Source organism: Podarcis bocagei (genome assembly GCF_964188305.1).
Source record: "Podarcis bocagei genome assembly, chromosome: 7".
Classification (NCBI taxonomy): Eukaryota; Metazoa; Chordata; class Lepidosauria; order Squamata; family Lacertidae; genus Podarcis; species Podarcis bocagei.
In genome coordinates, this window is record NC_138132.1 from 2,747,580 (window position 1) to 2,774,363 (window position 26,784).

General features: G+C 47.3%; 1 protein-coding gene across 7 annotated transcripts; it reads left to right on the plus strand.

The window, feature by feature from the left end:
• The first annotated feature begins 87 nt into the window (after positions 1-87).
• GMFG (glia maturation factor gamma) lies at positions 88-26,784 on the plus strand. Of its 7 annotated transcripts, none has more exons than XM_081200767.1 (8): positions 147-306; positions 3,372-3,466; positions 7,844-7,940; positions 11,272-11,321; positions 19,491-19,540; positions 22,174-22,256; positions 24,455-24,528; positions 26,496-26,784. In XM_081200767.1, exons 2-8 carry the CDS (start codon positions 3,407-3,409, stop codon positions 26,565-26,567), a joined length of 486 nt encoding a protein of 161 aa, XP_081056893.1. In that variant the 5' UTR covers positions 147-306; positions 3,372-3,406; the 3' UTR covers positions 26,568-26,784. The 7 variants fall into 7 exon arrangements, with proteins under 7 accessions (XP_081056895.1, XP_081056898.1, XP_081056893.1 ...); XM_081200768.1 differs by having other exon boundaries at positions 185-243; XM_081200771.1 differs by lacking the exon at positions 147-306 and adding an exon at positions 5,946-6,284.

Below are 26,784 nucleotides of genomic sequence, written 5' to 3' on the forward strand. Positions count from 1 at the left end.
CCCCACCCCACGCTTCTTCCGCCGCCACTGAGCGGCGGCGGAAGGCGGGCTTTGAGCTCCCGAGCCGCCAATGAGCTGGCGGGAAGGGGCGGTGGGGTGGGGATGAAGGCGTGGCCTCCGAAGTAACGCTCCGCCCCCTCCGCTCTCTTTTCCCGCCCAAAGCGTCTCCTCAGGCAACGACATTCCCTCGCTTTTAATTTTCTGAGGAATTTAAACCGCCCCTCACAAATATGGATAGACTCGGTCCGATAAATAATATATTTTGACCCATATTCCGAACAATGGTGTATCAAGCACTACGTGCCCGTGCGTGTGTTCAATTTATATATTGAAAAAATAAATAATAGTTTTGGGTTCTGAGAGGCCAAGTGTTACCTGACATAAATTTATTCGTTCTTTTACTTCTCTTGGAAATAAAGAAGAAACTTAAACTGGCCGTTGCCCTCAAAGGAAATAAAACCTGTTCATATATCCAGTCATAACCAGAAATGGGAAAATTTTCCACAAGTGGACTGAATACAAGTTTATATGTATTGCATAAAACAGAATAAAATGCATTTCGCCGTTAAAATAATGAGTAAAAACTCGTAACTTTCCCCCACAAAATTCATCATAGTTTGGCAAACGGCCTTAACTGGAAAAATCACACAAATTTAAAAATATCCCAAGGGCCAAAAAACAACAACGAAAGAAATGTGATAATTTCTAGGATATATGGTATGGTTTTATTGTATATACAAAGAATGAAGCACATGAAAGTGAATTACCCCCCAGTTTACGGCACAGTTTGTCGAGTATAGACCGGATAGGGTTTTATTTCATTTTATTTCCCACAGGAACAGAGAAAGTAAACAATACAATAAAGCGAAACAGGTCACCGTTAATGGAAAAGTCTATTACGGCTTGCCTGCTATTAGTACACGGCTAAGCTCCTAATATTGAAAATAGATTTTATATACAGTATTTGTTTTTCGGATGAGCTCTTAGATCCTAGTAACTTTCCTTGGCTTCAGCTTTTCTATGCCTGAGACGCTTGTCCTTTCCCCTTTCCTGTGTTTGTTCATATTTTGAAATGCAATAAAAACACAATCTGAAATAAAAGGAAATAAAAATAGAATTCTATGATTCTAGGTCCACAAGGAGCAAAGAGGAATGTATAAAGAAACCCCACAATTCTCTTTGCCAAGGCTCTTAAAAAACCCCTGTTTGAGAATGTATAACTTGCTGCTGAAATGGAATACACAGGATGAAACAGTTAAATCGGCTATGATTAAGTGGGCTCAGGACATTGGTCATAACATTATGTCTGCTGACTGGGAATGGTTATGGAACACCGGTATTAAATTCACGGCATGTAATGCCTTAAAGGAAAACATTATGAAAATGGTATACAGGTGGTACATGACCCCAGTCAAGCTAGCAAAAATTTATCATGTGCCTGATAATAAGTGTTGGAAATGTAAAGAGACTGAAGGTACCTTCTATCACCTCTGGTGGACATGCCCGAAGATTAAGGCTTTCTGGGAAATGATTTATAATGAAATGAAAAAGGTACTTAAATGTACTTTCCCTAAAAAACCAGAGGCCTTTCTCTTGGACATTGTCGGCCAATTGGTGTCAAAGAAGGACAGAACTTTCTTTATGTATGCTACAACAGCAGCAAGAATACTCATCGCAAAGTATTGGAAGACACAAGATCTACCCACTCTGGAAGAATGGCAGATGAAGGTGATGGACTATATGACACTGGCTGAGATGACAGGCAGAATCCGTGATCAAGGAAAAGAGACGGCGGAAGAAGAATGGAGAAAATTTAAGAGATACCTTAAGGACTATTATAAACTTGACGAATGTTAGAATGTTGAGGTTTGCAGGAAAAAAAGGGATACAGTGACATAAGAGCAGACTATAGAAAAGATCAAGATGACGGAGGTTGGAAAGGAATGTTTAGAAGTTGCTAAAAAATTATGGACATTGGAATGCAGAAAGGGGGGGGTATGGGGGAGTCCCGGAAAAGAAGTTTATGAAAAAATGTTATGAAATTATACGTGTTTGTATGTCTTTAAAAATTTTGTAAAACCAATAAAAATTTTATATAAAAAAAAATAATTAGTTAAATTCACCTTTAAATGCAAACTGAAAAAAAATAAAAAAATCCCTGTTTGACAATGGCATGAACTCTCCTTCTTTGTAAAGAGACTGAAGGTACATTCTTTCACCTTTGGTGGAGGTGCCCAAGGATTAAGGCTTTCTGGGAGATGATTTATAATGAAATGAAAAAGGTATTTAAATATACCTTCCTGAAGAAGCCAGAGGCCTTTCTCCTGGGCATAGTCGGCCAATTGGTGCCAAAGAAGGATAGAATTTTCTTTATGTATGCCACAACAGCAGCAAGAATACTCATCGCAAAGTATTGGAAGACACAAGATTTACCCACCCTGGAAGAATGGCAGACGAAAGTGATGAACTACATGGAATTGGCTGAGATGACTGGCAGAATCCGGGACCAGGGAAAGGAGACGGCGGAAGAAGATTGGAAGAAATTTAAAGTATATCTTCAAAAATGTATCTGAAGAAGTGTGCATGCACACGAAAGCTCATACCAAGAACTAACTTAGTTGGTCTTTAAGGTGCTACTGGAAGGAATTTTTTTATTTTGACTATGGCAGACCAACACGGCTACCTATCTGCAACTTCAAAAATATTGTAAAATTCAGGACTGTTAGAAAGGTGTTGGAAAAAGAAAATTAGGTAGTTTTGGTAGATATGATATAAAGGATTAAGTAAAAAGGAATTGATGAAAGTGATGAAAGAGAGGAGGTTAAACTATAATACTTTAAATTAAATTACTTAAATGAAAATAAGGTTGGAAGGATTTGCTGGAAAAAATGATCTGAACTAGAATACAAAATTGGGAGGTGTGAGGAGGTCAAGGAAATAAGTTAAGGAAGAAAGTTATGTAAAGGTTTAATCTGTTCTTATTTTAATCGAATGTATTTTTATATCTTTTTCTTTTTTTCTTTCTCTGTTATTGTTGTATTTTTTGTATTTTGTATTGTTCTTTTTTCTTTTTGTAATTTTAAATTTTGAATAAATATTATAAAAAAGAACTCTCCTTCTTTGGAGGTTTTTAAGCAAAGGTTGGATATTATTTTATTATTTATATTCTGTGACCTAAGAAGTGGGAAAGGACCCAGTTCAAGGGTGTTTCCAAAGTCTGTGTCCTTTAATGGAAGTCAGTTATTTAGCAGTCATGGTGCACCCTGAGAATATAACAGGTGGACTAAAGCCCAGAACAAGCCCAGGCTTGCAAAAGAGGTTAAAAATAATAAGAAAATTGTTGTTCCCCCCCCCCCTGGCTGTGTCTGAAGCAAGAGGAAGACCATGCAAGTAGTATGTCCTCTGCATGAAGATGGAAATTTTCTATTGGGTGACAGAGAGGAGGAACTGCTCAACAGTCCAAGAGGTATTAAGGGAACACCTAGTTTATTTGATAGAATTCAGATATCCAGGGCCATGCTTCCAAGGGTACCAAAGCAGCTTGCAAATGTCATCTCATAGCTTATAATCTTTGAGAATTCTTGGAGAATTTGGATTGGAGGTGGGCAAATGTTGTTTCCATCTTCAAAAAGTGGAGAGGGGGCGGGGGAAAGACCGAGGCAACTACAGACCCGTCAGCTTAACCTCAAAACCAGGAATTATTATTATTATTATTATTATTATTATTATTATTATTATTTATTTATATCCCGCCCTCCCCAGCCAAAGCCGGGCTCAGAGCGGCTAACAACAGTAAAAATAGCATAGTTTACATAAAATCACAATCAATTAATTGAAATGCATTCTAAAATCAATTTATTCTAAAATCAATTGAGAATCAAATTAATGGCAACCATTGGGCTAGAGTTCTGTGAGAATTACAGAAGGAGGGGGTCCTAGCACAGAAAAATCAAACAATCAGTCTGTGAGCACTGAGAAAAAGATGCTGTGATGACTAAGAGCTAGCATGGGTTTCACAAAAACAAGTCGTACCACAGTAATCTTTTTTTTTTTTTTAAGAGTTACAAGCTTAGTGGATCAGGGGAATTCCATGGATGTAATGTATTTTAATTTCAGCAAGGTTTTCAGCAATGTCTTCCATTATATTCTTGCAGAGAAGCTAGTAATATATGGTCTAGGTGATTTTATTGTTAGGTGGAATACTAGCTGGTTGACTGAGTGAACCCAAAGTGTGCTCACCAATGATTTCTTGTCTTCCTGGAAAGAAATGACAAGTGTTGCAGGGTACTGCCCTGGGCCTCTTGATTTTCAACATCTTTATAAATGACTTGGATGAAGGAATTGAGGGGCTCCAGTGGTCTTAGTAAGGGACTCGGGTGGCGCTGTGGGTTAAACCACAGAGCCTAGGACTTGACTCGGAAGGTCAGCGGTTCGAATCCCCACGATGGGGTGAGCTCCCATTGCTCGGTCCCTGCTCCTGCCAACCTAGCAGTTCGAAAACACGTCAAAGTGCAAGTAGATAAATAGGTACCACTCCGGCTGGAAGGTAAATGGCATTTCCGTGCGCTGTTCTGGTTCGCCAGAAGTGGCTTAGTCCTGCTGGCCACATGACCCGGAAGCTGTACGTCGGCTCCCTCGGCCAATAAAGCGAGATGAATGCCACAACCCCAGAGTCGGTCACGATTGGACCTAATGGTCAGGAGTCCCTTTACCTTTACCTTTAGTGGTCTTAGTAGACTACAAGCTTAACAAGAGTCAACAGTGTGATGCAGCAGCAGAAAAAAGCTAATGCAATTCTAGATAAACAGAAATCTAGTGTTCAGATCAAGGGAAGTCATAGTATCACTCTGTTCTGCCTTGGTCAGAACACATCTGGATTACTGTGTCCAGTTCTGTGCACCACAATTTAAGAAGGATGTTGACAACAGGAACGTGTGCAGAGAAGAACAACAAAGATGATTAAGGGTCTGGAAAACAAGCCTTATGAGGAGCCGTTGAAGGAGCTGGGTATGTTTAGCCTGGGAAAGAGAAGACTCAGAGCGGATATTATGGCCATCTTCAAATATCTATCAAAGAGCTGTCAAATGGAAGAGGGAACAAGCTTGTTTTCTCCTGCTCTGGAGGGTAGGACTCGAACCCATGGCTTCAAATTGACAGCGGAACGGTCTCCTGCGGAAGGTTGTGGACCTCTCCTTCCTTGGAGGTTTCTAAGCAGAGGTTGGGTGGCCATCTATCATGGATGCTTTATCTGAGATCCCTGCATTGCAGGCGGTTAGATTAGATGACTCTCCGTGCCCCTTCCAATTCTACGATTCTATTTCAGGTGCCATGCGCTGGTAGATTCATCAAGATTGGTGTGTCTCTCTTATTCAAGAAGTAGTCACTCTACCACAGTTCGAGAACTGTAGGTGAAGGTGAAATGTGTTTAGCAACCATCACTTTTCAGTAATCTCAGTGCCAGTTACCTGGAGAGAAGTCATCACCTATGTACAATTGGGTGTTGGTACCAAAAGGGACGCGGGTGGCGCTGTGGTCTAAACCACAGAGCCTAGGGCTTGCCAATCAGAAGGTCGGCGGTTCGAATCCCAGCGACGGGGTGAGCTCCCGTTGCTCGGTCCCTGCTCCTGCCAACCTAGCAGTTCGAAAGCATGTCAGAGTGCAAGTAGATAAATAGGTACCGCTCCAGCGGGAAGGTAAACGGCGTTTCCGTGCGCTGCTCTGGTTCGCCAGAAGCGGCCACATGACCCGGAAGCTGTACGCCGGCTCCCTCGGCCAGTAAAGCGAGATGAGTGCCGCAACCCCAGAGTCGGTCACGACTGGACCTAATGGTCTGGGGTCCCTTTACCTTACCAAAACTAGATCACTCAGTCTCCTTTGGATGTTATTAGGCTGGTAACTGAATCCCCCTGTTCACGCCTACTTTCTGCTTGTGTCAGTGTTGAAAGGCCCAGCCTGCTTTGAGTCTGATCCTGAACCCTCTAGGATCTTTCTTGTCCTCTGCCTGTGGCTTCCCCTTTCGTAACTGCGAATGGAAACCTTTAACTTCTCTCTGGACTCCTCCCTACCACCAGCAATGACTTCCGCCCCAGCAGTCTTTCCTCTGCAACTGTCAAGAGTGTGTGCCTGGCGGTGTTTCGCAAGTGCTGGTGTTGAGCAGAGTGTGTCCTAACTAAAGCAAGAGCACCGAGATCTGCACATCCTGTCAGAAGGGCAAGCGGCTGAACCCAGAGCTGCAGCGTTTCAGCTGACACGGAGATAAGGCTGGAGAGACCTAAGGCAGAATGGTTAGCTGAAACAATTCTTAACGTGGGTCGGAAACAGTGGGTAGTGGGTGGTGGGTAGATTCTGCGCCATACTTGTGTTGAGCTGCTTTGAAAGTTTGCTTGTCGAAAATCTGACCTCTTTCCTTGCCACTCAGCCCTTCCTCCTTACAGATAGGTAGCCGTGTTGGTCTGCCATAGTCAAAATAAAAAAATTCCTTCCAGTAGCACCTTAAAGACCAACTAAGTTAGTTCTTGGTATGAGCTTTCGTGTGCATGCACACTTCTTCAGATACCTTGTTATTATGCAAATAAGATGTCCAAAATATAGTGTTTCTAGCCTTTTCTTGTTCCAAAATTCTGCCTCCGTCCTTGAAGCTTTTGTTGTGGCTTGGAAGCCACATCTTGACAGTTGGCAGACATGAGCTTCCTGTGTGGTGTGTGCAAGCCTGAGTGGCAGATCAACCTTTCAAAATGAAGGGACCTTCTGATGTGGCGTTTGATATAAGAATGAACACACTTAAAACAACAGCAAAAAATATAGATTGTGGATTATGAGAAAAGGTGCTGAGCCTTGTAAGACCCCTTCAGCAATGGGTAGAGCTGCCGAAGGGCGAGACCTTGTCTCAAAATGCTTGAGAAGAGTTGGGACAAGTTTCTGTTTGGGATAGTTTTCTGTTATAAGAGACCCTGTTTGTGAAAAAGTGAGCTGAGATATGGGTGGACAGGTTGCAGGGTCTTGCAGAGAGCTTTGGCTTGGAGAGCATCCTAATAGAGACCCAGAGGTTTATCCACTGTGGCACCGAACTGTGTTTTGCAAGTGCTGTTAAGCAAGTGTTTTGCAGAGGGAGCTGGGAAAGCTGAATAATCCAAACCAACCAATGCAGAATAAGTATGGGAAGAAAATATGAATCCTTATGACACAAATGTGGGGGGTAAATAACAAAAGAATCAGCTGGGTGCCTCTCTCCAGCAGAGAGAGCCCTCAGTAGCAATGCTTAAACTCACAAAGTTAAGCAGCACTGTGAAGTGTTAGGACTGTAGGCTGTTAAACTTTTTGCATAAGTCATTTAGTCCGTTTGCAAACTGCTTCCCTCTTTCTGCCTCTCTTGCAATGAACAGACCACACTGTTAAGTAAGTTTAAAATGCTTTACTAACAAAACATTTCAAAGATCAGATTCATGCATTTATCTAAGACACAGGCAGAATACTCTTGGGTGGAAAATACAGAAAGATAGCTTCAGACATGTGCTCTAAGCTTGGAGCTTGCTTATGCACGTCTTCCTTGCTCAGTTACATCATGCAGAGAGGGTGAGAAATGAACAGGAAGAGAAGGCTTCACTTCCTTCCTCATCAGAGAAGAGGGGGGCGTGACCTAACTGAGTCTAGGAAATGCAGCTCTATTGCCTTAACCCCTTCATGCACTGACTAGCAGTCATGCATAGTTAAAGTTTGCTTGCAATTTCCCACAGTTAGTTCTAGAGGAGATGAGACTATGCCATGGTCATCAAGGCAATGAAATAACAAGGAGAATGGCCTGCTTGATTGGAGGAGAAAACCCACATTGCCTTTTCCATTGCAGTCAGATTCTCTGGTTGTGTGTGACGTGGACCCAGAGCTGAAGGAGAAACTGAAGAAGTTCCGGTTCCGGAAGGAGACTAACAATGCAGCCATAATGAGTGAGTTTACTATCCCGCATGCCACCTCCCTATTTTTTTCCTAAGATTGGGGGCTATGGTATTGTGGCTTGGCACACCTGCCATAGGAACATAGGAAGCTGGAATCAGACCACCTAGCACGGTCAACTAGCTGACAGCTGTCTAAACTGAGTGACAACGGCTCTTCTGGCTTTCTGGCAGTGTTCTCTCACAGTTCTACAGTGGTGCCCCGCAAGACGAATGCCTCGCAAGACGGAAAACCCGCTAGACGAAAGGGTTTTCCGTTTTTGAGCTGCTTCGCAAGATGATTTCCCCTATGGGCTTGCTTTGCAAGACGAAAACGTCTTGCAAGTGTTCCAATTTTTTTCCGCTTCCCCCCCTTTTTCTAAGCCGCTAAGCCGCTAATAGCCTTTTAGCCGCTAATCCGCTAATCCTTTAATAGCCGCTAAGCCTTTAATAGCCGCTAAACCGCTAATAGCGCTAATCCGCTAAGCCGCTAATAGGGTTGCTTCGCAAGACGAAAAAACCGCTAGACGAAGAGACTCAAGGAACGGATTAATTTCGTCTTGCGAGGCACCACTGTACTTGGAAATGTGATTGGCATTTAACTACTCCTAAATAAATAAATAAAGGGACACGGGTGGCGCTGTGGGTTAAACCACTGAACCTAGGACTTGCGGATCAGAAGGTCAGCAGTTCGAATCCCCGCGACGGGGTGAGCTCCCATTGCTCGGTCCCAGCTCCTGCCAACCTAACAGTTCGAAAGCACGTCAAAGTGCAAATAGATAAATAGGTACCACTCCGGCGGGAAGGTAAACGGCGTTTCCGTGCGCTGCTCTGGTTCGCCAGAAGCGGCTTAGTCGTGCTGGCCACATTACCAGGAAGCTGTACGCCTGCTCCCTCGGCCAATAAAGCGAGATGAGCACCACAACCCCAGAGTCGGCCATGACTGCACCTAAGGGTCAGGGGTCCCTTTACCTTTACCTTTAAATAAATAAATGAATAAAAATTGGGATCTTCTGCATACACAGCAGATGCCCTACTACTGAGCTACAGCTCTTCCCCACCCAGTGCAAAACAGATGGGCTGCCCCACATCTCACAAGTGAGGATGGCAGTTTCCTAAGCAGGCATCGTAAACAGCTTAGTACAAGGTGGTACCTAAATACTGGTGCATTTCAAGCCTTTGTGCTTCGTCAGGGAATGCTTTTAAAAAGAAAATAGAAACGAACGCAGTTCTCTGACAATGCGGTGTTTGTTTTTTCTAAGCTGAGAAGCCTGAGGCATACCAGCTTGAAATGTGCTGGGGATCTGTGCACCTTGTATTAAAGTGGCTTTGATGCTAATGGAACGTCTGTTGGCAGCGGCATAGGCAATTCTTAACTGTAGTTAATCAGGTGTCACTGATAAACTAGAAGGGAGTGTAGCTGATAAACTAGAAGGGGGTGTAGATAAACTAGCTGTTGGCAGTAGTCCTTCTGCATACCATTAGGCCACTGACTTAAGGGCCATTTCAGTCTCACCAGCAGTTCTCTGGCTCACAGCTCCCCCCACCTGCCCCGCAAAGTAATTTGTGAAGGCGAGGGAGCTTGGGCTTGGCTTGGATGTATTTATTTATTTAGTACTCTTGTTTCATGCTTTAAATCACCCAAGTGACCTCAAAGCAGTTTCCATACCAACAAATAAAACAAAATCATTAAAAATTCACGGGACACAATTAAAATATCAATAACGAAACCACAAAAGATCAGTGCTATAATGCAGAACAGACTCAAGGCACAAAACAGTCTAACCTATGGCCTCTGGAAGCTGGAGAAAAACAAACGACTTTTCACTAAGCAGCAGCAGCAAAAACCCATTCAGTATCACGGGAACATAGGGATATCGGACGCTGCCTTATACAGAGTCAGGCCATTGGACAGATTTCAGGACAGATGAGAGAAAGTCCTTCTTCGTTCATGCAGCATATAGTTAAACGGTGCAACTCCCTCCCGCAAGAGGCGCTGATGGCCACCAATCTAAAAAGGTAAAGGTAAAGGGACCCCTGACAGTTAAGTCCAGTCGTGGCCGACTTTGGGGTTGCGGCGCTCATCTCTCTTTACTGGCCGAGGGAGCCGGCACCCAGCTTCCGGGTCATGTGGCCAGCAGGACTAAGCCACTTCTGGCGAACCAGAGCAGTGCACAGAAATGCCGTTTACCTTCCCACCAGAGCGGTACCTATTTATCTACTTGCACTTTGACGTGCTTTCGAACTGCTAGGTTGGCAGGAGCAGGGACCGGGCAACGGGAGCTCACCCCGTCACGGGGATTCGAACCGCTGACCTTCCAATCGGCAAGCCCAAGAGGCTCAGGGATTTAGACCACAGCGCCATCCCTGGCCACCAATCTAGATGGCTTTAAAAGAGGATTGGACAAATTCATGGAGGAGAATGCTGTATGTGGCTATTATCGAAGGTGGCTGTGCTCTGCCTCTAGCAGCTGGCAGCAGTGCTTCTGAATTTACGGGTTTTCCCTACAGTGGTACCTCTGGTTACGTACTTAATTCGTTCCGGAGGTCCGTTCTTAACATGAAACTGTTCTTAACCTGAAGCACCACTTTAGCTAATGGGGCCTCCCGCTGCCACTGGAGCCCAATTTCTGTTCTCATCCTGAAACAAAGTTCTTAACCCGAGGTACTATTTCTGGGTTAGAGGCGTCTGTAACCTGAAGTGTATGTAACCCGAGGTACCACTGTAATGTGAAGCTGGCTTGGCCAGTGTGACTAGATGGGTCCTTGGCCTGATCCAGGAGGCTTCTCTTATGTTTTTTTTTATATAATTTTTTTATTGGTTTTACAACATTTTTTAAACAATACAGACAAATAAAAAGACATACAAACATGTATAATTTCATAACCTTTTTTCATATCCCTCACTTCTCGGACTCCCCCATACCTCCCCTTTCTGCATCCCAATTTCCAAAATTATTTCAGCAGCTTCTGAATAATTTTATCAAATATGTGTCCTCTTAATCTTTTCTTCAACTTAATCTTATGTCGCTGTGATCCCCTTTTCTTTCTCAACACCTCGACATTTTAGCATTCATCAATTTTATAATAGTTCTTAAGATAGATTTTAAATTTCTTCCAATCCTCTTCCGCCGTCTCTTTCCCCTGATCACGGATTCTGCCAGTCATCTCAGCCAGTGTCATGTAGTCCATCACTTTCATCTGCCATGGCTTCTCTTATGTCCATCTAGCTCAGTATTTTCTACAGTCACTGGCAGTGGTTCTCCGGGGAACTTGCACATGCAAAGCAGAGCTTTCTAAGAATGGAGAAATCCCCTTACGAGGTTTTTGTCTCCTCTCTCCTCAGTGAAGGTGGACAAAGACAGGCAACTGGTGGTGCTGGAGGAAGAATTCCAGGTATGTAAGCCCTTTCCACTTCTTTTTTCTATTTAAAATGAGAATCATTCCTCCTGCTTTACTTTTTTTTTTTTAAGCCCCCTGATTCAGGCCAAGTTTTAAAAAAATACCCCTCATTTGAATTCAGAGGCTGCAAAAGAAGGCTGATAGGCTTCAGGTTGAAGCAACACAAAGGTGTTTTTATATCGTATTTACCTGAATATAAGCCGCATCTTATATTCAGGTAAAAAACCCCTCCAAATATAAGCCACCCCCTTCCTCACTGCTCCTGGCTACATGGGTGAGAGAGCTGCACTGCGTTTCCAATGGCCTTTCCCCTTCCTCGCTCTCTCTCTTCCTGGCCTCGGGGGGAAAAGATGGCGCCACTTCCCCACGCTCCTGGTGCTGTTTGCCCCGCGCTCCTGGCTACATACTGTAATGTGGCGAATATAGGTAAAGGTAAAGGGACCCCTGACCATTAGGTCCAGTCGTGACCGACTCTGGGATTGCAGCACTCATCTCGCTTTATTGGCCGAGGGAGGCAGCATACAGCTTCCAGGTCATGTGGCCAGCATGACTAAGCCGCTTCTGGCGAACCAGAGCAGTGCACGGAAACGCCGTTTACCTTCCCGCCGGAGCGGTACCTATTTATCTACCTATTTTTCGAACTGCTAGATTGGCAGGAGCAGGGACCGAGCAACGGGAGCTCACCCCGCCGCGGGGATTTGAACCGCCGACCTTCTGATCGGCAAGTCCTAGACTCTGTGGTTTAACCCACAGCGCCACCCTCGTCCCTTTGTGGCGAATATAAGCTGCATTTTAACTTTTCATGGTCAGAATTTGGTGGGGAAAGTGCGGCTTATAGTCAGGCCAATACGGTATTGTCAGGGGTTCAGGAGCAGAGGCAAGGGCAAGGGAGGAAACAGAGAGCGAGGGGGAGGAGGCAGAAGAAAAGATGAGTGATGACGACGACCCGAGATCTCCAAGTCTTTCCAGTGAATCAGAAGATTCACAGAAAGGAGCACCAGTGGCCAGGGCAAGGGGGGAGCCTAGGGGGACACCCCAGGAAGAAGGGTCCAGAGGGGGCTCAGAGGGGAGCAGTTGGAAATCGGGACCAGCGTCACCAACAGAGAGCAGGGGAGAGGAAGGGCGCCAGGTATCAAGCGCTGGCAGCTCGCAACAGGAGGGAGGGCACGAGTCAGGAGTGGCCACACCTCCATCGGGGAGCGAAGAAACGGTCAGGCGGAAAGTGGAAGGTTGGGCGCGCGCGCCAAGTTCAAATACACAGGAAGGTGGCGCAGTAAGCAGCCCGGAAAGGGAGCCAGGTCCTAAAGCCCGGCGCAAGGAGACAGGAGGGTCCGGGGGGTCAGCGTCAGAAGAATCCCGGAAGGAAGAGACCACGGGGGGCAGAGGGACCCAGAGAAGAACGGTCAGGCGGAAAAGGTGGAGTAAGGCTAGGTTAGTAAGCTGGTGCACAGGGGGCGGAGACTCAGACGGAGCTTCGCCGGTCTAACCCTTAAGATGTAGAGCTGCGTGCAGCAGCTTGAGAATGGAAACTTTTACTCAATAAAGACTTTTACAAGTGACCGCTGGCTAGCGTGATCCTCTGTGAGCTAGGATCTGGAAGCAGCTCTGACAGGTATATATGCTGTGCACACACACACACACAAATTGCAGCCTAGTGCAAATTCCCCAACCTGGTGCCTTCCAGATTCCAAACATATTGGACTTCAGTGTGCTGACTGAGGCAGATGGGAGTTGTGGTCCAAAACATCTGGAAGGCTGGTGTGCTACACCCCCATGGGCAGGTGTTCTGCTGTACAGACCAGAGCAAATGGCTCCAGGTGACTCATATATGTGACGCCCAACCACACAGTGTAGGGAAAGGTAAGCAACCCTCTGAGGTCACACGCAGGCTTACATGAACTGAGGAAAGTTCTCCCTAGCTACCAGGTGTGGCGATCAGTTAGATTCTGACTGTGGGGAGGAGGCTTCAGATTTCATTGCAACACTTATCTAATCGTTTACCTGCAGTGTTCGTACGCTGTATAAAAACAGCAGATTTCCCCCCCCCCCCCTACAAAGCCAGCAAGTGATTGAGCTGCAGACTTTGTTGTGACTATAAAGTGAAGGCATTACAGAGTGGGTTTTTTTTTCTGGAGAAAAGCGTAATTGTCTCCACTACAGACAAATGTAAGGCTTGAACAAGCTACTCTGCCCAATCATAGTCTTGTTGTTGGGAGGAGGTGGAAAGCAGGGATGTGCAGAAAGACAGTGCAGAAGCAGAAACCTGCTTTTTTATATTGCAGGGGAGTGGAACTGTAATCAACCGGTTCTCTCACACACACGTTTGTGTGCACACTTACTTTTCACTTCACTTCACTTCAGCCTGCGACAGCAACTGAATTCCCAACTCTTCCAGCAACTGCCTGGAATCTGACATGGAGAGACATCTCCTTTTCCCCAAAGAAATTGCATCAGCTCCTCCATTCCACCTTCCTGCATTCTTGACATGAATTTTGTCGGTACATTACAAATTACGAGGCTGGGTTAAAAGCAAATTGAATTTCAGATCAAGTTTAATATCTCAGGGGAGCGATGTGCTGATGGCGTCATTTGCTTTCATATTTAATTCAACACGTTATGCAAGAACCCTCACACGCGTTAGCAAAATGTTAATCAAATGGCAGCACGGAATATCCACTCCGCTGTGTTTTAGGGAAGCAGGAAAACTAGCGGCGGGGGTTTCAAGGGAAGAACTCTTCCCATTTCTTAAAATATGAAACGACGGGCAAGTTTTGCTTGTCAAAATGGGAGCCCAGCTGCTCACACTTTCCAAGAAAGGAACTGATGCATAATAACATTCCTCTGAAATAACCCAGGATGGTCCTATCCTGGCAATGGAAGCTTCTAAACAGAGTCAGCTTGTTAGGGGATCCTAGAGCCACAGCTTGCTGAAAACAATGGACTGGAGGGTGAGTTTGTCCAAATGTCAATTAGTGCTCCCTTCTCAGTTTACATCACGTAGTTCTTGTGCCTGCTGGCGTCATCTGGCAGCGCTTCCAGATGGTTGCTGTTTTGGGGTAGGATACAGTGACGTCATCAGGGCCATCTTAAGCATATCCAGCGCCGTGGTGCAAAGCTCCCTCTGGCGCCCGCTCCCCCGTTTCCCAGAGTTTTTTAGGGAGGACGGCAATGCTGGCAGGGCTGGAGGAGGCGGACAGCAGCTGGAGGGAGGCTCCTCCAGCGGGGAAGAGGCTGGACGCAGTGCCTCCTGGCTCAGCTGGCAGCTTCATGCCACGGTGGCTACGGCAGACGGAGGCTTCAGGTGCGGCGCTGCTTCAGCGTGGCATGGTGGAGGTGGGCGAGGGTGATGAGCTGATGCTGGGAAGCGCCACATCCAGCCTCCGCCTCTTCCCTGGTGCCCTCCAGAACTTGGTGCCCCGGCGCCCCACGCCACTAGCCTCTATGGGTAAGACACCCCTGGACGCCATGACAAAACCAGGGTGCTCAATTACAGTTGACTTGGCACCTTTGCACGGCAAACTCCCTCCCTCCCCCTCGGCCCCCAAACCAGACTTTTTGCAATAAGGAAAGTTAAAGAGAATCGCCTGGGATAACAATTGCTTGGTGCAGCTATATGGTCATACCTCATGTTATGTTTGCTTCAGATTGCGCGTTTTCAGGTTGCATCCCATGGCGACCCAGAAGTGCCAGAAAGGGTTACTTCTGGGTTTCACTGCTTGCACATGCGCAGACACGCAAAATGACATCACGCACATGCGCAGAAGCTGCGAAATGCGACCCACGCATGCGCAGACCTGGGTTGCATTCCTTTCAGGTTGCGAACGGGGCTCCGGAACGGATCCCGTTCACAATCAGAGGTACCACTTTACTCGCCCTACAAACAAATAAGAACAAACACTCAACAAATAGCCAACTTCACTTAACCTTCCTGCACCCTTTGTGCAAACAAATAAGGATGAATAAGGCTCAATCAACAGGCCGCCAACAAGTGACTTTACCCTTAGCTTTTCAGGCTCTGAGGAGGCCTCGTTTACATCCACCTTCCAGCCTTGCCCTCCATCTCGCTGCACCGAAGTCTGCAATCTCACACATCAGGAGTGTGGAACCCGTTGCTCTCTAGAAGGTGTTGGACTTAAATGCCTACCAGCCCCAGTTAGCATGGCTTGGGGTGAAGAATGGTGGGAGATGTAGTCCTGCAACATCTGGAGGGCCACAGATTTCCCCATCCCTGCTATATGCATTTATCTGGAAACAAATTGAATTCAATGGGATTTCTGAGTGTGCATGCATAGGATTATTCACAAGGCTGGTGAAGGAGGGCCAGCTTCTGCACCTTTAACAAGCGGACTTCCAGTCGCCCCTTGTGCCACCTGCTTCAATTTCTTCCCCTTGGTACAAGGTGCCCAAGACTCAGCTGCATCAAAGGGCACAGCAGTCTTGAACAGGAAGGCTGTTGATCCCTCCAGCCATCTTGTTTGTACGTATGTGGCAGCAAGCTCTGCTTAATTCTGCTCCTTTGCCAGTTCATTACAGGGCTTGTGGTGCCTGCTTGGCTGCAGCAAAGAGGATTAGATAATGGGCTAATTTAGAAGGAAAGAACTTGTGAGCCCTTCCTCCCTTTAGCAGCAGAGATGAAAAGGCAGTGGGAAGCAGCAGTCTTCAGTGAGGGAGGTGGTGCCTGCTCCTTCCTTTTCTATTATTATTATTATTATTATTATTATTATTATTATTATTATTATTATGCTGCCACATACACCCGGACAACACCATTACTGGCCCCAACAACATCACACATACCATCTCGGGACTATTCAATTGCTCATCGTCTAACATTGTGTATGCCATCAAATGCCAACAGTGTCCTTCAGCTCTCTATATTGGACAAACAGGCCAAACCTTACACCAAAGAATAAACGGACATAAATCTGACATCAAGAATCACAAAACAGAGAAACCAGTAGGAGAACACTTCAATCTCCCAGGACATTCTATACAAGATCTCAAAGTAGCTGTTTTACTACAAAGGAATTTCAGAAATAGACTGGAAAGAGAAGCTGCTGAATTGCAACTCATTACCAAACTTAAAACCATGGAGAGACCTGGTCTGAACAAAGACATTGGATTCTTGTCTCATTATACATGACTAAGCCATTTCTCACCTTCTCACCCCTTGCCTTTTCCTGTAAGACCTATTACAGTCGTTAAGAGTCGTCAACAGGCTCATCTCAGCTATCTGCCAATCTCCCATTCCCACCACCCTTCTGAGTAATACCCCTCCCCACCTTCTCACTATATAGAAGGGTCTGGCAACTTCTGTTTCAGTGTATCTGAAGAAGTGTGCATGCACACGAAAGCTCATACCAAGAACTGACTTAGTTGGTCTTTAAGGTGCTACTGGAAGGAATTTTTTTATAATAATAATATTAATATTAATAATAATTTATTTGTATCCCGCCCATCTGGCTGGGTTTCCCCAGCCACTCTGGGCGGCTTCCAACAAAGATTTAAAATACATCAAAATAATACATCAATCCCTAAGCCCAGTTTCAAACCCACTGAGGACACCTTGCGGGACCGTTCCTCTCCCATACACCCAGATAGAGGACAGAAACCTTTCAGCTACTGCTGAGCCACAGAGCCATACACCTTTGTGCAATGTCAGAAGTGACAAGCAAAATTCAGCATCGCGGGGGGGGGGGGCAATCTGGGTGCAGCTGCCAGGAATGCTGGGTGGGAGCAAGGGCTAAGCAGAGTGCCACCCTTGGCATTCGATGCCAGACCCACCTTTCAGCCTGCACACAGGCATAGCACCTGAGCTCCACCCTTGACAGGGAATAGCCAGAGAGCAATGGCGGAGGAGATGTTGTACTGCATAGACCTGGGTTCAAAGCTCATTGAACACTACCCCCCCTGGGCTTTTCCAGATGACCTATTTATTCAGCATTCATCCTTAAGTGTCTTATTGTTTCCCAAGGGTTTATATACCACTTGATTGTAGTGAAAGCTCAAAGAGGCGCTGACAGAAAGAATAAAACAAAAAAATTATCAGTAATAAATAGTTAAAAACAATGATTTGATCCATTCCAAACAGAATTGAAATCAACGATAAGCTAAAAGGTGGATTAAAACAAACGCCAGCATTCTGTATCTGGATTTTGTTGTTGTTTAGTCGTGTCCGCCTCTTCGTGACCCCCTGGACCAGAGCACGCCAGGCACTCCTGTCTTCCACTGCCTCCCGCAGTTTGGTCAAACTCATGCTGGTAGCTTCCAGAACACTGTCCAACCATCTCGTCCTCTGGCGTCCCCTTCTCCTTGTGCCCTCCATCTTTCCCAACATCAGGGTCTTTTCCAGGGAGTCTTCTCTTCTCATGAGGTGGCCAAAGTCTTGGAGTCTCAGCTTCAGGATCTGTCCTTCCAGTGAGCACTCAGGGCTGATTTCCTTCAGAATGGAGAGGTTTGATCTTCTTGCAGTCCATGGGACTCTCAAGAGTCTCCTCCAGCACCAGAATTCAAAAGCATCCATTCTTCGGCGATCAGCCTTCTTGATGGTCCAGCTCTCACTTCCATACATCACGACTGGGAAAACCATAGCTTGAACTATATGGAGCTTTGTTGGCAAGGTAGGCTTGCTTAAACAAAAATGTTTAATTTTTTGGCACCTGTTTTGGCAGGCGCCCAAATGAGTACAGTGAAGGCACCTGCCTGGTGACGACAGGCAGGGAGTTCCAAACTGTGGGTGCCACACTAAAATATCAATGTATTAGAAGTGCAGAATGAGTATTATGTGACACTTGTAACAGTGCCAGTTCCTTGGATCCATAGGTGCCAACTCCCTGGGGCCCTGAGTGCCTGAGCACTCACAAAATCCCCATGAAGGGGCCAGGCACCCACAAATTTTGGTGCCAGGGCCATGCACCCACAGTCCGGGTGCCAAGCTGGCACTCCTGCATGGATCAATGAGCTCAAGTGGGCACATATAGGATAAATTGATCTCCTCTGAAGGAGAGGGTATGTAGCTTGTGAGTCCTTCTGGATCCCTTGCTGTTACTTGAGGCTCAGGTGGCCTCCGTGGTGTGGAGCGCCTTCCATCAGCTTCACCTGGTGGCCCATCTGCGCCCTTATCTGTTGTCTGTGCTCGACTTCTGTTGTCTATGCTCTAGGTTAGATTACTGCAATGCATTATACGTGGGGCTGCTTCTGAAGAGTTCGGAAACTTCAGCTGGTGCAGAATTTGGCAGCCTGGTTGCTCACTGGGGCAAGATGAACTGTGCATATCACACTGCACTGGCTGCTGATTAATTTCTGGGCCCAATTCAAAGTGTTGGTTTTGCCCTATAAGGCAGTGGTAGGCAACCTAAGGCTCATGGGTCACAAGCGGCCCCCGGGGTCGTTTAACTGGCCCACAACCCGCCCCCGAATTGAGCCACCCGCTCAGCGAGTCCCCATGCGCTGCACTAAACTGGTGCAGCCCGGCGCGGGGATTCGCTTCCGCAGCACCAGAAATCGCGTCTGCGCAGACACAGATACTGGAAATCACATCTGCGCAGACACTGGAAATCACAGGCATGCGCACTCACACACACACGCAATCCGGCCCACAGAGGGATCTCTGCTGGAGTGAACCGGCCCAGGCAAGGCAAACCTTGCTGACCCCTGCTATAAGCCCTTAAACTACTCAGGACTGCAATACTTCAAGAACTGCCTTTCCTTATGTGAACCAACCTTGGACCCTGCAATCGTCATCTGAAGCCCTTCTTCATGTGCCTCCACAACAGGTCTGGAGGATGGTAAAATGAGAAGGGGCCTTTTCTGCGGTGGCTCCCTGCTTGTGGAGTGTTCTCCCCGTGGAGGCTCACCTGGCGCCATCATTACATATCTTTAGGCACCGGGCTGAAATGTCTTGCTTCAACCAGACCTTGGCCTGATTGACATTCACCCTGATAGGATTGTGGGGAGTTTATTTCCCTTCTTGTTAATCACTCGCTCGTCCTACACTATTCAATTTGCCCATCACTTTCCAAACTGCAAACAGCCACAGTTTTTGAAAAACTGATTTGTTGTGCAGGGGGTGGGGGTGGGGATCTCATCCCTTCCTACGCAGCTACTCCCCTTGGGAAGACCCTTGTCTACAAAACCGATGCCTGTTTCTGTGATCTTCTTTAGGACATCTCTCCAGAGGAGCTGAGAAGCGAACTGCCAGAACGCCAGCCTCGATATCCTAAGTGTTGTTTGAGTGTGTTTGTGAAAGGGGAGGGGACAATCTGATTTGGCCCATACACGCTTCCATGCTCAGCTATAGTTTTGAGTAGGTGGCCAGAGAAAGGGTTTCCAATGGATTTCGGGACAGGCGAGCGGAAGCCTAGTTCATTTATAGAATTTTCTGCCAGAAGATTCTGTGATGGATGGGATGGGTAAAAGGTAAAGGTAAAGGGACCCCTGACCGTTAGGTCCAGTCGTGGATGACTCTGGGGTTGCGGCGCTCATCTTGCTTTGCTGGCCGAGGGAGCCGGCGTACAGCTTCCGGGTCATGTGGCCAGCATGACTAAGCCGCTTCTGGAGAACCAGAGCAGCGCACGGAAACGCCGTTTACCTTCCCACCGGAGTGGTACCTATTTATCTACTTGAACGTGCTTTCGAACTGCTCGGTTGGCAGGAGCAGGGACTGAGCAACGGGAGCTCACCCCATCGTGGGGATTTGAACTGCCGACCTTCTGATCGGCAAGCCCTAGGCTCAGTGGTTAACCCACAGCGCCACCCGCGTCCCCTGGATGGGATGGGGGACAACTGCAATTCCTTTCACATTCAAAGGCAAAGTGAGGCGAGGTGACCAGAACACAGTATTCCCAATGCGGTTGCGTGATATAATTCACACGCAACTGGAGCAGGAACCAAAGATGCTTTTGGACTAATAAGGCCAGTCCTGGGTGACTTGGGCCCTTTTTCACACATGGTATGGACACAAACCTTTTACGACTGGGCTGTCAACAGCTACTAGCTGTGATTGCTCTGCTCTGCCACCAGAGTCGGAGGCAGCAATGCTGGGACCCACAGGCGGGGAGAGTTGCTCCTGGGCTCACCTTCTGCTCCCTGGATTCCCACGGGTGACCACATTGAGAGCAGGCTGCTGGGTTACATGGGCCATTAGCCTGATCCAACAGGCTCTTCTTAGGTCCTTCTCCTGCATTCTTAGCACAGGAAGTGTGCTGGTCCCGGGGGGGAAAGGTACTAATACCGTAGCCGAAGTTCAGTCCAGAGTCACTAGCAGGGTAGACGATCACTAGATGAGACGCGAGGTCCGAAACAGGGAGCCGGGCGGGGGAACAGGAACGCTGGTAGGGCAGCAGCAAGAAGCCAGGCGGGTAACAGGAACACTGGTAGAGCAGAAGCAGGGAGCCGGGCGAGGAACAGGAACACCGGAGAGTCAGGAGCAGGCAGCCGGGCGGGGAACAGGAACACCGGAGAGTCAGGAGCAGGCAGCCGGGCGGGGAACAGGAACACCGGAGAGTCAGGAGCAGGCAGCCGGGCGGGGAACAGGAACACTGGAGGAACAGGACTGGATGCTGGCCGAAACAGCTCTTCAATGACGACGTTGCTCCCGCAACCTGGGACCGGGCTGACTGCCCTTTATCTTCTCTAAGGCCAGGGGCGGTCCCGGCCCCCAGGAGCCCCGCCTCTCCTGGCCTTAAGGCGAGCACTCCTCCTGGGGGCAACTAGTTCCCTTCGCCTCTCTGCCCTAAGCCTCTGCAGATCAGGAGAGGCCGAAGGGTTACTGGGCCCCGGGGGAGGCTCACCTGTAGCCACTGAGTCCTCAAGCACCTCTGGGGCCAGAATGGTCTCACCTGGTGCCTGCCCCTGAGGATCTGGCACAGGTGTAGGCGCCTCAGCATCTAGGCCTTGCCCCAGTTCAGCCGGCCCTGGAGGCGGGGACTCCTGTGCCGGCTGGGATTCCTCCGGTTCACTCTCAGACTCGGAATCCCAGGCCATCACAAGAAGTAGCCCAGTGCCTACTGGGAAAATAATAATAATAATAATAATGATAATAATGATAATGATAATAATAAATAAATTTATTTATACCCTGGCCAGAGCCGGGCTCAGGGCGGCTATCACCAATAAAATCACAGTAAAAAACATGATAGGGGGGAAGAAACAACAACCCAATTTAAAATACAGGTTAAAATGCAATTTAAAATGCAGCCTCATTTTAAAAGTAGCCCATAGATCAAGACCATAAGGGGAGGGAAACTTAAGGGTCAGACTGAGTCCAAACCAAAGGCCAGGCGGAACAGCTCCGTCTTGCAGGCCCTTAGGAAAGATGTCAAGTCCCGCAGGGCCCTGGTCTCTTGTGACAGAGCGTTCCACCAAGTCGGGGCCAGTGCTGAAAAGGCCCTGGCTCTAGTTGAGACCAATCTAACCACCTTGTGACCTGGGATCTCCAAAATGTTGTCATTTGTGGCCCTTAAGGTCCTCCGTGGGACATATCGGGAGAGGCGGTCCCGTAGGTATGTGGGTCCTAGGCCGCATAGGGCTTTAAAGGTCAAAACCGGCACCTTAAACCTGACCCTGTACTCCACCGGGAGCCAATGCAGTTGGTAAAGCACTGGATGAAAAGGAGAGAGAGAGAAAAAAGAAAAGAAAAGAGGGGGGGGGGGAACATTGGGGAATGAGACTTGTGGGTTTCCGCATCCAGGAAGCTCCAGAGCCTAAGGTGTCCTCACATCAGAAGCTTTCTTCCACCCCTTTGCCAGTTGGAGACAAGGTGGTCCAGTTCTTTCCCACCCACCAATGCCTACCTTGCCATGAGATGCCCAGTTGCTTCCTTGACTGTGCCTGTGTGTGTGTTTACATTTGTAGTTTACAGCTATAAATACGTCCACGATGATGGCCGGGTCTCATACCCTCTCTGCTTCATCTTCTCCAGCCCAGTCGGTGAGAACCAGTGACTTCCTCAACTGTGGGGTGGGATTCTCAGCTTCCTGTCCAAAGAGTTGAGCTTGGTGTATGTCGAGAACAAATGCAAAGCTTTGAGGGCGGTGGCGGGGAGGCCTGTAGGGTTCAATTCTGAGTTGGTGCAGCACCAAAGGGCCAGGTTTTCAGTCCCTGGGCCTTCCCGTAACAACAGCCAGGTGATGGGCGTTGTGACCCAAAAGGTTCTGGAGGGTGCCAGGTTGGGGGAAGCGATTATAACTGGCATTACTGTGATAACGGCCGTGTTCACACCATGCATTTTTAACAAAAGTTGTTATTAAAATTTGTAAGGACAAAAAGGGGAAACTTGCACAGAAAGAATAGGAAACCTTGGGGGGGGGGGAAGCATAATCATAATCATAATAATAATCATAATAGTAATAATAATAGTAATAATAATAATAATTTTATTTATACCCCACCCTCCCTGGCCAGAGGCAGACTCAGGGTGGCTAACACCAGTAAAATTACAGTAAAAACATGTTGTTGTTGTTGTTTAGTTGTGTCCGAATCTTCATGACCCCCTGGACCAGAGCACGCCAGGCACTCCTGTCTTCCACTGCCTCCCGCAGTTTCATCAGACTCATGTTTGTAGCTTCCAGAACACTGTCCCACCATCTCGTCCTCTGTCGCCCCCTTGTCCTTATACCCTCCATCTTTCCCAACATCAGGGTCTTTTCCAGGGAGTCTTCTCTTCTCATGAGGTGGCCAAAGTCTGGGAGCCTCAGCTTCAGGATCTGTCCTTCCAGTGAGCACTCAGGGCTGATTTCCTTCAGAATGGAGAGGTTGGATCTTCTTGCAGTCCATGGGACTCTCAAGAGTCTCCTCCAGCACCATAATTCAAAAGCATCAATTCTTCGGCGATCAGCCTTCTTTATGGTCCAGCTCTCACTTCCATACATCACTACTGGGAAAACCAGAGCTTTAACTATACGGACCTTTGTCGGCAAGATGATGTGTCTGCTTTTTAAGATGCTGTCTAAGTTTGTCATTGCTTTTCTCCCAAGGAGCAGGCGTCTTTTAATTTCGTGACTGCTGTCACCATCTGAGTAAAAGCATAATTGGGGGGGAATCAATTTAAAATATAGGTTAAAATGCCATTTAAAATGCCTCCTCATTTTAAAAGTAGCCCATAGATCAAAACCATAAGGGTCAGACTGAGTCCAAACCAAAGGCCAGGCGGAACAGCTCTGTAACATGAGGTTCAGCAGGAGGAGATGAAGCAATGGCCATATTTCCCATGTGAGTGGGAACTTAGGAATTCACGTAAAGGTTTGCCACATGAAAAATTAAAGGAATGAGAGATAGTTCAGTCGTGGTTTCGAGTCCCGTATTGGGCAAAAGATTCCTGTGTTGCGGTGGGTTGGACTACATCACGCTCATGGAACTTTCCAACTCTGGTTCTATGATCATAGATTCCCTTGCTTCCTAGTTTGTAGTAGTCCAGGAGAAATACAAAGATAAAGAGCATCCATCTATCTAAACATACTTTTGCAAAGTCTACACCTTGGAACAAACAGGATGGACCATACGGCCATGGGCTTCTTCATTTTGAAACAAAATCATGCCATGTTGCAAAACCATCGGCACGGAGAGTTGTTAGGAGACCCCGATTCCCTTCCCAGTGCGGTTCAATACTTAGCCCCTCTTCGCAGGGAACAGAATTGCAGTCCTGGGAGGGCAACAGGGGGCTCCTCTTAGCACCCTCAAAAAAACCCCCCAAAACCTACAGCTCTCAGAAATTCTCTGGGGGACGTCATCTCTGTTTAAAGTTGTATACTGGTGCTTCAAATGTATGGTGTGATCGCGGCAAATGTCTTTGAACATTCCAAAGTGCTATAAAAACGAGTCATTTGAATGACTGAACGCCAGTCATTTGTTAGGTTTCCCCCCACCCACCCTACCGGTGGAAAAACCCAACAAATTCCACATCTGTCGCAGAGAGATAAGGCATTGCCCTTTAGCACCTGCGTGCCTTGGGTTCAAGTCCCAACGTCGCCGTAGCAGGAGCTTGTTTTGTGGCCTCGGGGAAGTCCGCCTCTCTTCACCTCAGCCAGTCCTTAACTCCCTGACCCGCTGTGGATCACAGCGCCCATTGTGAACGAGATAATGAACAGTCATTGCAACTAAAGCAGCTGCCTTCTCCTTTCCCCTCGCAGGGTGCAAGCCGGAGCAGCAGATGATGTACGCCGGGAGCAAAAACAGACTGGTGCAGGCAGCTGAGCTCACCAAGGTATTCCAGGCACACTTCTTACCTCTGGTTTTGTCCATAGCTGTCAAGCGTCCCTTATTTGGCAGGACAGTCCCTTATCCCAGCGCCATGTCCTGCTGCTGTCCCTTATTGATGATGTCCCTTAAATAAGCTACTGAAGGTAATGTGGCCCTTTCTATGTACAGCTGACCTTTGTAAACAACAAATTGTTGCTGTTTTTTGTGTGTTGAATATATGCTATATGGTAATTTATGGACCTAATAGGTATCTAAAGCCATTTGCACGCAACAAAATATGTATTTTATCAAAGTAATTGTTGATCCCTTATTTTGGCTGCCGATCCCTTATTTTTGAGGCTGCTGGTCCCTTTTTTTCAAATCTGTAAGTTGACAGCTATGGTTTTGTCCCTGATCGTCTTGGCATTGTTTTTGGCCTCTCTTCCTGCCAGAAACAACCCCCTCCCCAGCCTCATGGGATTCTAGAGAGCAGCCTGGTTGCCTGGCGCAACCCAGAGAATGTGCATGTAACCTTAAACCCCCAGGAGAAGTGGAAGAGGATGAGGCAACTGTGCTTTCTCGCTTACATCTTCCTCTCCCCCTTTCCCCATGCCTATATGTGGCTTTTGGTCTTGGGCAGCGGGGGATTCTTGTTTTGGGTGCCAGAACCGGGATTCGATTCCTAGACCAGGGGTAGGCAACCTCAGGCCCCGGGACCACGTGCGGCCCAATCACCTTCTCAATCCGGCCTACGGACGGTCCGGGAATCAGCATGTTTTTACATGATTAGAATGTACTTTTATTTAAAATGCATCTCTGGGTTATTTGTGGGGCCTGCCTGGCGTTTTGACATGAATAGAATGTGTAACTTTATTTAAAATGCATGATAATAATATATTATTATTATTATTATTATTATTATTATTATTATTATTATTATTATTAGTACCCCGCCCATCTGGCTGAGTTTCCCCAGCCACTCTGGGCGGCTCCCAATCGAGTCTTAAAAACAATACAGCATTAAATATTAAAAACTTCCCTAAAGAGGGCTGCCTTCAGAAGTCTTTTAAAAATAAGATAGCTGCTTATTTCCTTGACATCTGATGGGAGGGCGTTCCACAGGGTGGGTGCCGCTACCGAGAAGGCCCTCTGCCTGGTTCCCTGTAACCTCACTTCTCGCAATGAGGGAACCACCAGAAGACCCTCAGAGCTGGACCTCAGTGTCCGGGCAGAACGATGGGGGTGGAGACACTCCTTCAGGTATACTGGGCCTTTGAGGCCATTTAAAGCACCAAAGTGTCAGCACCAACACTTTGAATTGTGCTCAGAAACATACTGGGAGCCAATGTAGGTCTTTCAGGACCGGTGTTATGTGGTCCCGGTGGCCACTCCCAATGAATCTCTGGGTTATTTGTGGGGCATGGGAATTCGTTCATTCCCCCCCCCCAAAAAAAAAATATAGTCCGCCCCCCCACATGGTCTGAGGGACGGTGGACCGGCCCACGGCTGAAAAAGGTTGCTGACCCCTGATCTAGGCCAACCCCTGAAGCTGAGGAAAGAGAGACTGCCACGTCTTTCAAAATGTGCAATATATTAAATAATAAAATCCTTACCTTAGCCCAGTAGTAGGGCACCTGCTCTGCATGCAGAAGGCATAGAAACATAGAATTGTAGAGCTAGAAGGGATTCCCAAGGGTCATCTAGTACAGCCCCCCCGTAATGCAGAAATCACAGCCCCAGCTTCAGCTCCCAGCTTCTCTGAGTAGGATTGGGAGGAGACCTCTGCCTGAAGCCCGGAAAAGCGGCCATTACTCAGCATTGACATTACTGAGTTAGACCAAAGGTCGGACTGGGTGTAAGGTAGAATTATATCCCTACTCTGCCCCAGCCAGCTCCTTAGCTACCTGGTAAAGGCAGGGAAGGATGCTTGGCCACATTCTCAGCCTAGGCAGACCTCCTTCTCCACCTGACTGCTGCTCTGTTTCCCCCCAGGTCTTTGAGATTCGGTCCACAGACGACCTGACGGAGCAATGGCTGAAAGAGCGCCTGGCCTTTTTCCGCTGATTGGTAGGGTAATCCTGGAGGGCTGGACCTTCAGTAAACTCCCCACTCATAGCAGGCCCTGTAAGCTCACTCCCCCCCCATTTCACCCTAGAGATACCACTGTATAGTGGGTGTGTGTGGAATATAGGGAAATGTAGCTGAACTACTGTCTCCATGACCAGCGTCACTGGCTTTCCCCCGCAGAGGAATTAAAATGAAATAAAGCGATTGGACCTAA

Coding starts and splice junctions, on each gene's coding strand:
- GMFG (XM_081200767.1), top strand. CDS start 3,407: ATGAAGATGGAAATTTTCTATTGGGTGACAGAGAGGAGGAACTGCTCA. Junction 7,941..11,271: donor TAACAATGCAGCCATAATGA/GTGAGTTTACTA, acceptor CTCTCTCCTCAG/TGAAGGTGGACAAAGACAGG. Junction 24,529..26,495: donor AGGCAGCTGAGCTCACCAAG/GTATTCCAGGCA, acceptor GTTTCCCCCCAG/GTCTTTGAGATTCGGTCCAC.